This window comes from Pseudonaja textilis, chromosome 1 (assembly GCF_049901715.1).
Source record: "Pseudonaja textilis isolate UNSWEBS1 chromosome 1, rPseTex1.2, whole genome shotgun sequence".
NCBI lineage: Eukaryota > Metazoa > Chordata > Lepidosauria > Squamata > Elapidae > Pseudonaja > Pseudonaja textilis.
In genome coordinates, this window is record NC_141990.1 from 70,914,632 (window position 1) to 70,927,453 (window position 12,822).

Below are 12,822 nucleotides of genomic sequence, written 5' to 3' on the forward strand. Positions count from 1 at the left end.
CGAAGTTTTAAGAAACGTCGGAAAGAGCAGTTCGTTTGTTTTGCTCGTTTCTAAAAGCCTGGAACGAAGAGATGGCGCGAAGGCCAGCAGCGCAGGCGGCGTGGCTTACGTGGCCTTGGTGGAATGTCCAGCCAGAAGAGATAAGCCATTTTGTCGTCAACGTTCGAAAAGAAGCCAATGGGCAGAGGCCAGATTCGCAGCCCGGATTGAGGGCGTCCACGCCGCGACCTCGCCTCCTCTTCGCGCTTTAACTGAACCCCGCGCGGTCGAGCGGCGCTGTGATTTGGAGCGCCACCTTCCGGCCAAGTCCTTTCTTCCTGACAAGCCCCGCCCGTCCCGGCCTGGCCCGCCCTCTTTGGCTCGTTTTTCTCGGGATTATGTCATCTGGCGGCCGATCGATCCCTTTGGCTGCTCGTGTCGTCTTCCCGCGAGCGAAGGCTGCTGTGCTCGCTGTTGCTGCCGAAGGAGCGAGAGATCGCACGTCTGAGGTGCCGGAGCTTGCCGAGATCGGGAAGAAGGCAGGCTTCGGGGGCTGGGAGTCTGGGAAAAAAGCTCTCTTCTCCAGCAGGCGCGTCTCCTGCCCCCACGCCCCTCACCCCACCCCGTCGACCCGATCGCTTCTCCCGGCGCTTCTCGCCGCTGCCTTCCGCGGCTGTGGCTCGGCGGATCTCCTTGTCTTTGGGGCTCTCCCGCACCGGAGCCGGGCGGATGCCGCCGCAGCAAGAAGGCGAAAGCGGCTACATCAGCAAGCCGCTGCCGGGCGGCTGCGAAGTGCCTCCGGTGCCTCCGCGTCGGGTCCGCAGCAGCCGAGCGGCGGCGCTGGGGGCTGCCTTGGGGAGCCGCTGCCGGGCTGGAGCGAGCGGTGGGGCCGGAGCCATCGGAGCGGAGCCCCGGCGGAGCATCAAGTGTGTGCTGGTGGGAGACGGCGCGGTGGGGAAAACCAGCCTGGTGGTGAGTTACACCACCAACGGCTACCCTACGGAATACATCCCTACCGCCTTCGACAATTTCTCAGGTAAATCAGTCGGTTGGGACGGGACGGTTCCCGGTGGGATTTTCCATGAAAGCATTTCATGCGTTTTCTCGGCTCTCCGGTTCCTCTTCTGGAAGAGCTCGCACACACAGACACACACACCCTATCCTCCGCTCGCTCCCGATCTCAGCTCTGCCCGGGATCGAGCCGACGGTCCGGCTTTCCCTCGACCGCTTTTGCTCGGCGGCGTCTCCTCTGGTTTGATTTTGAATCTTCCAGCTCGGGGAAGGGGCGGTGCCCGCGGACTGAAGGGAAAAGTCCGCGTGGAAGTGAAGGTTGGCCTGGCCTGATCGCTCTTTCACGTCGGGGGGAAGGGAGGGAGAGTGCTGGGAAGAAAAGCTCGCGCAGGCCACACACATTTCTGTGCCTGGAGAAGACGCCGGCGTGCAAAGCAGCGGCGAGAGTCGTTTGTCCAACCTTTGGAAGTGCAGACGATACCTTCCTTCTCTCCCTTAAGGCGGGCAAGCCCATTTCTGACCTTTACTCTCGTTGATCCAGGAGTTAAGAGGCGAACAGATGCGGCTGGTTTTGCACACGCGATTATGTAGCGAGTTCTTGTTGTTACCGGTGTTAAATTCGGTAACAACAAGGACTCGCAACACAATCGCGTGTGCAAAACCAGCCATATCTGTTCGCCTGGATCAACGAGAGTGAAGGTCAGAAATGGGCACACATATATATATGCCACTTGTTAAAACTATGAGGTTAGCATGATGTTTCCCTCATTTATTGGGAAGTTTCAGTCCATTTAGGGGAATTTATTGCCTCCCCCCAACATTAAAAAATAAGTGTTCTTTTTGTAGTTCATTTTGGAATATGCGCTCCTAATCTGTATTTTTCCACTAGTTCCAGTGATGAGGACTAGTAACTTGTTAACTGCATTAAAATCAGAATCTTTAGGGATGTTGTTAATCCTTGCCAGAGGGAGTGCAGGTGTGATACAGCATATAAAACTGAATAATTTGGGTGTGTTGGCATAGTTCAGATTTATCTACTTCTATAGCAGGGAGTTGGATTAGACCTTTCAACTGTGTTACTCTGTTATCTCAGGGTCAGGGAAGTTACACTCTGTTGTCTAGCCTTGGGTTTCTTATTCCTTTATTTTCTAGAGTATTGCCCTTCTTTCTTGCTTTGGAAATCCTTTGGGCTAACTCATAATAATCCTTATCCTTTAAGACACAGGGTAACTCCTACTTGCCCTTCTTCCCATCAGGTTACTTTAGACTTCCTTTTGTTTTTTCTTGAAAACCATTGTGGGGGAAGCTTTCTGCTGCCTGCTTTGTGAATGTTTGTAATTACATTGCCCCTGACAACTTCCCTAATTATTTAATTTAAAAAAAAGGTGGTGCTCTGAAAACACCGGCTCACCATGCTTGTCTTTGGAAAAAGATATTTCATTGTTACTTGACTTTTCTTCTGAAAAGGTGGTTCCCCCAGGCCGGTATCTGTGTTAAGTTGAATCTTTTCTGTAAGGTTTAGAGAGCTTTTATGTGCTTGAAAGCAAACACTGAACAGTAAATAGAGGGCTCCAACTGTGGGAGTTTCGTGTGTATTTCTTTCAGTGCAGGAACATGTTTTTCCAGCCAGCATTGGAGGACGTGCACTCTTATATTGACCTGATGTGAAAATACAAGGAATTTTGTGGAAATATAAAATAGGAGTTCGTTATCTGTTCTCTAAATTGCCCTGTTTCCTGTAAGCCACTTTTAAGTTTACTGGACAATACGTTCCTTCGAATTTAGCGAAATTTACTCCCAAATAATAAGCTTTGTAAACTTGTGGTTGTACAATGGAAAATTTACCTTTTGTATTCATTGTTTTTCGTGTTTATTTTAATCACCGTATTTAGTTTTTTTAAAAAAAATCATTGTATAATCACCAGTGTATATATTTTTCTATTGTTGTGGTTTGTTATAATTCACCAGTTAAAAACTCCCAATGAAATATTTGACTTGTACAATTTTGTACAGCTTTTGAGAGTTTACATCTATTGCCTTATTCTTATAGTATAGTATACTGCTGTTCTAAATACTTGAAAGGCACACTTTTGCTATCAGTGTTGCAGATTGATAGAGTAACCAAAAGCAACATCTATTTATTTATTATCAATCATATTTCTTAAGTGCCCAGAGAGAAGCTTTAGCCTTGAATAAGGGGTAGGTGTGGGGAGAGGGGCAGACTTCAACTTAACCCACAAAGAACAACAGCAGAATAAGAGAAGATTTCTCCACAGGGGAAATATGTAAATATTTGTATTGTCTCCTTTGTGATTTAAAGCATTGGGGAAGGAGCTCCCCAGTCTGTAAGCTTTTAAAACAGAACCTGACCCCTCCCCCAATCAATCTTCAAGCATGTTTAGAGAGTGTTTGCAGAGCAAAATCCTCCTTTGTGTTTAGGACAACTCTCTTTTTGTATGGGGGCAAATGTCTTTCGGTCCCAATTTTCTGCTCTGTAACCAAAACTGGAAGCCCTGAAGGGCTTGTGTAAACCCAGGAATTGTTGGGAATAGTGGGGGAGGATAGGGAGAAGAAGCTGACTTGGGGCTCTGCAAGCTGTTAAAGTGGACTCAAACCTGGTCCAAAGGTAAATGATTCAAGGGAGGACAGATGTAATTCTTCCTTCACGGGTAAAAGTTTTTCTGACTCTCCACTTCCTTCCATTTCAGCTGTAGTGTCTGTAGATGGCCGACCAGTGAGACTCCAACTCTGTGACACAGCCGGGCAGGTCAGTAAAGCTGCTTACATAATTGATACAGTGGTTTTCCTGCTGTGTGTGTATGTGAGTATATGTGTCACACACACACACACACACGCACATATATATCAGCACACATCTGCAAATCTGTGATGGAAAAAAAAAATCAAGCTTGGATTCCTTTTAAAAGATCCCACCTTCCTAGATTCTCAGAAGTCCTTAACCTTGGGGGAAGGGGCTTCCCTGGGGCACATTGGTTTCCCAGGTCAGACTTGCCCTAAGACCCTTCGCCACCTTCTTGCAGCTGCCATTGAGGAACTGTCTTAATTTTGCCCACCTCCTGGCCTGCTTTTCTGAACCTTCACCTGCAGCCTTTGGCTGGGCACTTGGGTTGCCGTGGTGATAGCCTGGGAGCAGTGCCGCTGTGTCCCAGACAGTTTCCCAGGGTGACATGAGGAGCCCCGGAGCCCACATTCGCTCCTTGAGCCATGGCTGGGAAGTGGCTCTTTTGTTTCCCTGAGGGCCCAAAGTAATAACGGCTTCTTTGTCACCAGACAGTGACATTCCCTGAACGGGATATGGTAGCGACATATCCTCGGGAAGAGGAAAAGTTGCTTCATTGGTTTGCAAGAGTGTCATGTGTGAAAGAAAGCATGCGGTATGTGGGAGATGTATTAGTGCGGTAGAGAAAGAGTGCAGAGAATGAACTTGTACCTGTGGGCACATATGGGCCTGACACTATTTACCATTCAGAATCCAGAGAAAGAGCTTTTTTGTTCCTTGCTGGCCATTGGTGTGCTGGAGTTATAGCAGGATTGCATAACATTTTCTAGGCTGAAGGCTACATTCGCTTTCAAACCCAAAAAGTGGATAGGAACAGGACAGAAACCTTAAGCTAGGGTCATTTCAATTATATCCAGTTAGAATTAAAAGTGATTGTGATATCCCTCTGGGTCATGCATTAAAACATTTTCCTCTTCCGATACATGACATATTAGAGTTCAGTAACAAACTTTGGAGGTCTCTTAGGTCCAGTCAAGCCTTGAGGGCTACATTGTGCTCCTCTGTCTTGGAAACTTATGTCCATCAACAGTAATGGAGATCTTTCTGTCTCTCTGTCTCTCTCCATCCATTCTTAGAGGAAGGTTTAATTCCTGGCAACTGCCTCAACAAGTTCCTGCGGTTTTCTTGGCAATGTTTTCAGAATTGGGTTGTCACTGTTTTCTTTCTTGAGCTGAAAGAGAGTGACTGACCCAGAGTCACCCTGCTAGAGGGCCAAAAAGCACTCTCCCAATATCTAGCCTAGTGCCCTAACTACTGCATCGAACTGACTCTCATATATGACTTCAAGTCCTTCAAAGAGTAGAACCTTGGGTTTTGTCCTTAAACCTTGCCTGCTGTCTGTGCTTCCTATTTTCTTACCAAAATGCTCCTGTGCTTTTAATGGAAGACGTTTGCAGGATGAGGGGCTCAAATAGCCTTATTCCAAGATCAGATTAGCGCAGGGGTCCCCAAACTTGGCAACTTTTAAGACTTGTGGACTTCAACTCCCAGGGAGGATTCTGGGAGTTGAAGTCCACAAGTCTTAAAGTTGCCAAGCTTGGAGACCTCTGGATTAATGCAAAGTGCTTTACCCAGAACTCCCTTTCAGGATTACTTGGAAACTGTTGCTGCACACCTGGTGACACATAAGAACCACTTGAGCACAATAATAAGATTCTTGCAGGCACTGCATTCATTTCCAATTTAACAGGTTTGCTCAGTTACTGTCCCTGCCTGGGGGAAACACCTTCCCTTGAGACTATCCCCCCACCCCTAGTTATAAAGAAAGGTAGTTACAATGTTGTTATTCTGTAAGGTTTGGAGTCTAGTGCTAGTCGTTATCTTGATTTTTAAGTAGTGGAGACTGGATTTTTTTTAGTATGGTTTTTATGAAATTTTCAGGGGTGATTCAGATTGTACGTTTCACTGCCTTTTAATGACTAAAAAATCACCTGGAATTTTATGATGAGCATGGTGGGACATGCATTGTAAGAAATAACACTTATTTTACTATTTCTGATTGACATCAGATAATCAAGTCAGAGGAAGCATCAGCTATAGACCCTGGTAACCTTTTCCCCCTGGATTTTAGAAAGCCTCTTGGAACTATGGATGTTAATGCCATTTTTTTTGTCAAGCAAGACTGTTTCTAGAGTGTGTTTGGTGATGATAAGGGATGAGACAAGAGCCTTTGATTATCTAGGGGCTTTCACATTTCTACCTTGCTCTGACCTCTCCATTTATTCCTCGGTTGTGTAAATTTACAATTGTTCCCCTGAACTGCAAGACGCATAACATGATTTCTAATTATGCAATTATTTAAAACGGCAAACCTTGTAGGGACACATGGCTGCCATATGGCACCCCACATGCGTGATTCCTTAGCCAAGAGATGAGTGCTTTGTTTTATTCTTTGTTTTCTTGGAGTTACATCTGTCAAATAAGTGAGCTAATGAAACCTAGATCTCAATTTTCCTGCAGATTAATTCAAGTGAAAAGGGGGCTGCACATCTGTATTTTTTTTTCAAATATGAACCTCAAACCACCAAAAAAACCCTTTGTAAATCGATAAACAAGTTCCACCTTGGCAGCAAAATGTTGGCACAGGAGGGATATTTCAGAGAGTGTTTGTTTGTTCTTTGCACGTGTTAATTTAAGGCCCTCTGACAAACATTGCTGGGTTTTAATTAAAATACCAGCACAAAAGACAAATCCTACCTCTTCAGGAGGCCATTGTTGCCATGTTAATATTTTCCTCTGTTTACTTTCCTCGACTTTAAGCTCTTGGAACTTGTATAATTATCAGGCTGTTCCCTTTTTAGTTTTGAGATCTCTCTTTTTCCAAGAAGAAAGTTGAGTTCGGATCTAACAAGAAAAGCCAAGCTTTTTCAAAAGCGTATTGTGTAAAGAGTTCCAAAATGGAGCATAAGACAACGTTCATTGTATTGAAGCAGGAAGTTGGGGAAGGAAAGTATAAGGGGTTATTTTTAGTGCAGATCATTGCAATACAAGGCAATAGTAAATATTAATCTAAAGCAGGTGTTTGTATTATCAACATGATTTTTGGATGCTGTATTCTTCCCTTGGTGTGTCAAATTTGCCAGAAATTAGTTTCAAATTTCCAGCAACTTTGTCTTCAGTAGCAAAACTCTTTGTTATTCAATAAAAATGGATGGATGGATGGATGGATGAACAAACAAACAAACAAATTTCCCCTGTGCAGAGAAGTGAAAGATAAGTAAATATGGACTAGTAGAAGAGTGTTGTTCTTGGGATGCAAAAGATGCTTCAGATTAAGTTTGGGCATGCATGGTTTGTCTGTGGCTGTCTCTTTAAGGAGCCACATGATCTGGGGTGGGGGTAGAGAAACATTTGGTCTAAGGCCGGGGTCTCCAACCATGGCAACTTTTAAGACTTATGGACTTCAATTCCCAGAATTCCTCAATCAGCTGGCTCTAGGGAGAAGTTGATGATCAGAGGCAAGAGGGACAGACCCAGTTACAGTGGCAATAAGTGCACATTGTAATAGTAACAATTAAAGTCATCCAAGGTTTGAGCACTAATTTTGAGCCAATACTTCACCAGATACAAAATTCATTTTGGCTTGTTTCAAATTTTATGTTAAACTATAATTTTATCAAGAGTGTGGGTAACCAGAGCTTATTTTAACATTTATTGTATGAAAGAAGCAGTCCCTGGTGGTTTGTCCACAAAAAAAAAAAAAAAAACAATGGCTCAATGTGAAATGCAATCCTAGCAGTTGTATTTCAAGGAATATGTTTTGAGTCAACTTAAATTCCAGAATTCTGATTTATTCAATTTATTTGATCTATATATGCAGGCCTTAGTTATGCAGACATTCAGTTTGCTACCTCCAAAGCATTAAAGGAAGGAGGGTGGAAAGGACACTATTGATAAATCTCATGCCCATGGATCATAATAGCATGCTATTCTCTTTAGATTAAATAATAAATTAAAATAATTAATAATTATTAATTAATTATTAATTATTAATTAATTTATAAATGTTATGATATAGTTTAAGGTAACAGATTTAAGCTGAAACAAAATTTGTCTGGTGTTTGTGTATTTATTCATTCTCTGTCCCCACCATCCCTTATCAAAGTGGTTCTGGAGTGGTGTAAAAAGCTAAAATAGTCCATTAATAATTAACTTCACCAAAGCAACTATTAAAAAGACAACAAACAGTAGCATAGATATGACCCCTTCACAAATTTTGTGCCATGGCATTAAATATCTTTTGCATTGGCAGTTTATGGCCATTTTATGATTTTGATCCCTGAGATACGTCAGGCAAGTCTTCTTCAATTGAATGTGATTATATATGGCAGTGTTTTTTTTTCCAATTCAAATATTTTTAATACTTTTAATACTTTATGATTCTTCAGTTCATGAAGGTCTCTAGTTCTTCCATTTTCTCTAATTCATATAGGTATTCAATCCATATTGTACAGAGGTTACCCTTGCGGTCTTGGAGGGGAGTTCCATTCTCACCTCATGATCATGGATAACAAGACATTAATAAATACTTTGTGTGTATGTCAAACCCTGACTGACACACACACACACACACTTTTTGCATGTGCATAAAGTAGCAAAAAGCAAGGGAAAGCCCACAATAGGTGAAACGTACACCTATCAACCACAATAGGTGAAATGTACATTCAACAACCGTACATATGCACCATGGGTATATGGCCTCACAGATCATGAGAACCACCTGTAATTTCTGTTCTCCCAACATCAACAATAGTTCCTGCCTTCTGTTAAAAGGCTGCCTCTTTGAAATGAATGAACAAAGGTTGCATCATAGCAAAGCCAATCCCTTGAATCAATTCTGTTTTCCAAATATGGTTGCCAGCTAATGGTGATGCTGAATGCTGTACCTGGTTGTGCGCTCACTTCTCTATTGTGGAACCACATGGGACAGTCTCTTTGAGGTTTTGCCCAGTAGTTGTGTCACAGTGCACAACTAAATAATTTTCCATATGAAACAGCAAAAATAAAATTGTGTCATGGAGTTGTAATTTCCTCTACAGTTGTTAGTTTTCTCTGTTCAGGGATTTTTGCCTTCCATGTCCTCTTTCCTTCTCTCTGAGCCAACATTCAGACAACTTGCTACATGCCACCTTGGTACAGTGGATGGGAATGGCTCTCCCTTGCAAAACAATTATGGTTGTTATTTTTATAGAACATGTTTTGTGCTCATTTAGTAGCTGATAAGAATGATTTTGCTATATATCAGTAAGGAAAACCCCCACTTTGTATCCTGCACATTGCTTTTAGGGAACATAGAAAGACCCTTTTTTTACTCTATAAAGTTACTATTCACCTTACTTTTATTTTCACACAGGATGAATTTGACAAGCTCCGCCCACTGTGCTACACCAACACAGACATCTTTTTGCTGTGCTTCAGTGTAGTGAGCCCTTCATCTTTCCAGAATGTGACCGAGAAATGGGTCCCTGAAATCCGATGTCACTGCCCCAAGGCCCCTATTATTCTCGTCGGGACCCAATCGGACCTCCGAGAAGACGTCAAAGTACTCATTGAGCTTGACAAATGCAAAGAGAAGCCTGTGGCAGAGGAAGCCGCAAGGCTGTGTGCCGAGGAAATAAAAGCCGCCTCTTACATCGAGTGCTCCGCTCTGACTCAGAAAAACCTCAAAGAAGTCTTTGATGCAGCCATTGTGGCTGGCATTCACTACTCGGATACTCAGCAACAGCCAAAGAAATCCAAAAACAGGACTCCAGACAAGATGAAAAACCTCTCCAAGTCCTGGTGGAAAAAATATTGTTGTTTTGTATAGGGTGGAGGGATTTTTTTGTTTTTGTTTTACAAAGGCCTTGGAAATGGTGGTTTAATCACTGAGGGCGGTTTGAGGTGACTTTGGCTGAGAATCTTTCTCTATTCCAGAGTGCACAGTGAAGATCTACCCCTAAACATGCTGCTAAAATTATCTCTTTCCAAAGGAGATGGAGAAGAGCGTGAGCTGAGAAGCTGAGGTTGACCAAACTGAGGGTTTTCCCACTAGTGGTAGTTTCTTTGTTGAGTACCGCTGGGCCTACACTTTGGAACTGAAAGTTGAACCATGAATTCACTGTATACAGGTGTAGGAAGGGTTCTCCTAAGACGTCTGCACAACGAGCGTGAGGACTACCACCTAGTCAAATTATTGTTTTCCAAGTGGATGTCTAAAACTGTGCCTCTTAGGACATTTGGCTCAAAACAGAGAATTTCCCTGCCTGCATTTTTAGTCTTGTAGGCTTCAGCCCATTTCTGAAATGTACATGGTGCAGCTAAATTAGCAGAAACTGCACGTGAATCTGATATATTTTTCTTAAAAACGATATGCCTACTTCATGCACAGTGTGGGGATGTCATAACAAATAGAGCAGCTGTGCAAAATTGTATCTTCCTTGTATACCCCGACTGACAGATCCCTTTTACACCATGAAATGCGCATGCTTGTTGGCTTGGAAAAAAGAAGAAATCATATTTTGAATAGCAATGGGCTTCTTTTCTATTTATAGAGGATATATGACAGTTTATTCAAAGAGGCATCAATATCTGCAGAAATACGGTGCAAATCAGGGCTAGTCTGACTTACCATTGGTCAGTTGTAATCTATAACATGAAAGGTTCTAATCTGAGGAAATCTTGTTTAAATTCACATGGAAACTTTTTGCCATAAGATAATCTCAACTAATTTTTAGTCTTCTTTGCTGAGTCAGGTATCACAAATCTGTGTCATTGAAATAATATTTGCTCATGTAAGATAAACTGGAATGAAAAAAAAAAAACATCTGTTCAAAATTCCAGAAAGTTCTATTTTTTTTTAAGTCAGGAAATTTACTCTGAGTAAATGTGCGTAGTTGTTGGGAAATGACTTTCCTTCAAAAGATGCCAAATCTTTTACCGGCAATGTTCATGTAGCAATAAATGATAGCAAACACTGATTTACCAGTGCTCATAACTACTTGGAGGACATGCTTTTGTACAAGTTTTATTTGGTCTTCCATATTTGAATAAACTGAACTTTGGCTAAATGCCACTTATTTTGGTGGCTTGGGTGACTTTAGGACCATGCAAAGAAAAACAAAACCAAGAGAGCCTTTCCTTGCAATAGATTAAACTAAACTGCATCTGAACTGTTGTAGATTTATTATGTAATTGCACATCTGTTTTGGGGATTCCTGTTCTAATTAAGTAATGCAATACAGAGATTAATTTAAACTATAATTGGGCTACTTTAGTAGCTTGTTTTTTCTGTCTAATTTTTCTTCCTTGCTTTTGATGTAGCCCTTTGCATTTAAAGTATGATCAACCTATGTTTGAACTTAAGAAATAATTCTTTATCATTCCTGGATGAGCCTTGATTTCAAGTATTCTTTTTCCACATGGCTCTCTTTTTTATATAGATAGATACATTCATGTGCTAGGATAAAATAACCCAATTATTAACTTTTGTTTATAAACTAACTACATTTCACTATAACATCTGAATGGGAATTCTAATTTTTAAAAGCAGATTTTTTAAATGCCAGGAATAAAACATGTTGGAATAGATTTTTATCTTAAAAAAAAACACTACACTACAGGATCATTAGCACACCATGGCTGGTGCTAACCATAGCTTAGCACTGATCAAATGGGTCATTGACTTCTCTCCCTTCTACAAACCACCAGTAATTTATTTTGCATCACCTGTATCATGCAAAAGTAATATGATGGCTACCTCATATCAGATGCCTGAGAGATAACCAAAACTAAACCAGGATTATAGATCCTAGATCATGTGACTGCACTCCAGCAAGAATTTCTGCATCACCCTGAACAACTCTTATAAATATCGGGTTAGTAATTTGTCATCCGTTATCTTCCATATTTCTTTTACCACTATACAGATTTTCTTCTGTTGCAATGTACTTTTGTTTATTTTAGACTTCGTATGATACATGACCAGACATTTGGGTTAAGAGTTTTGTATGAATTAGGCTATTGGGACTTGTTTAATAAGCCATGTTAAGAGGTGTTTAACAAACCATATTTTGATTAATCATGTTGCCTAAATTGCAGCATTGCAATCAGAGGCCCATATCAAATGAATATTGTATGCATCTGATGAAGTGGAGGTAATTGACAAATCAAATAATTTTTAATCCCTTAGTATCTTTGTGATTATGCTGCAGCAAATTCACAGAACTAACCTACCTGTAGGATTGCTGGTTTCTTTCCACTAAGTGTACTTGCATTGGTATCAGAGGAACTGTAGATAATTGAAGATACAAAAGTTTTGATTTCCTCCTGATAGATAAATATTGATGTTGGTACTTCCACAACACCATTGTATCTGAATTGGCCTCACTGGAGTCCATAGTTACCATCTGGGAAATCCGATAAATAAAACTGACATGAGAGGCCTGTAGATGGCTACCAAATTTGTTTCAAGTCTTGTGTAAGATGCCAAGTTGAAAACTTCCCAGTTACCTGATGGTCGAGGTGCTGAAAACTTCTGCTGTCTAGGAATCCATTTTAGCTCAACTTTGGGATAAGTGTTTTTATGTCCTTTAAGCCGCCTTGAGTCACCATGCGCGAGTAGGCGGCAATATACATTTTCTAAATAAATAAATACATGAGTAGTTGCCTAAGAAATTGATTAAAGATCTTGAGGTTTAAAAAAACAGGTTGATTAGGATGTGCCTCTTATTGTAAAGTCATGAATTCTAACTTTTAACAGAAATAAGGGCATATAGTAATTGCATGTACAAATGTGTAAATTAGAAAAACGGCAAAGAATTCATTTCAGGTGGTTCTTCACTGCTCGTATCACTTAGACTTTGAATCGTTTCTCTTCCACCTGTGCTATGCAATGGCATGTTCAACCTTTTACCTGCCAGCTGTCTTGGACTATAAACATCAGTATCCACAGTGGCTGGGAAGGCTCTGAGTCATAGCCTAACGTAATCTGAAGGGCACAGACTGCTTCATGGTATCATCTTTCCATCCATTCACATACATGCAGTAGAAGA

General features: G+C 41.7%; 1 protein-coding gene across 1 annotated transcript; it reads left to right on the top strand.

The window, feature by feature from the left end:
• Positions 1 to 406: 406 nt before the first annotated feature.
• On the top strand, positions 407 to 10,757 carry RHOU (ras homolog family member U). Its single transcript, XM_026705184.2, has 3 exons — positions 407 to 1,015; positions 3,699 to 3,757; positions 9,144 to 10,757. Exons 1-3 carry the CDS (start codon positions 709 to 711, stop codon positions 9,597 to 9,599), a joined length of 822 nt encoding a protein of 273 aa, XP_026560969.1. The 5' UTR covers positions 407 to 708; the 3' UTR covers positions 9,600 to 10,757.
• The last annotated feature ends 2,065 nt before the right edge of the window (positions 10,758 to 12,822 follow it).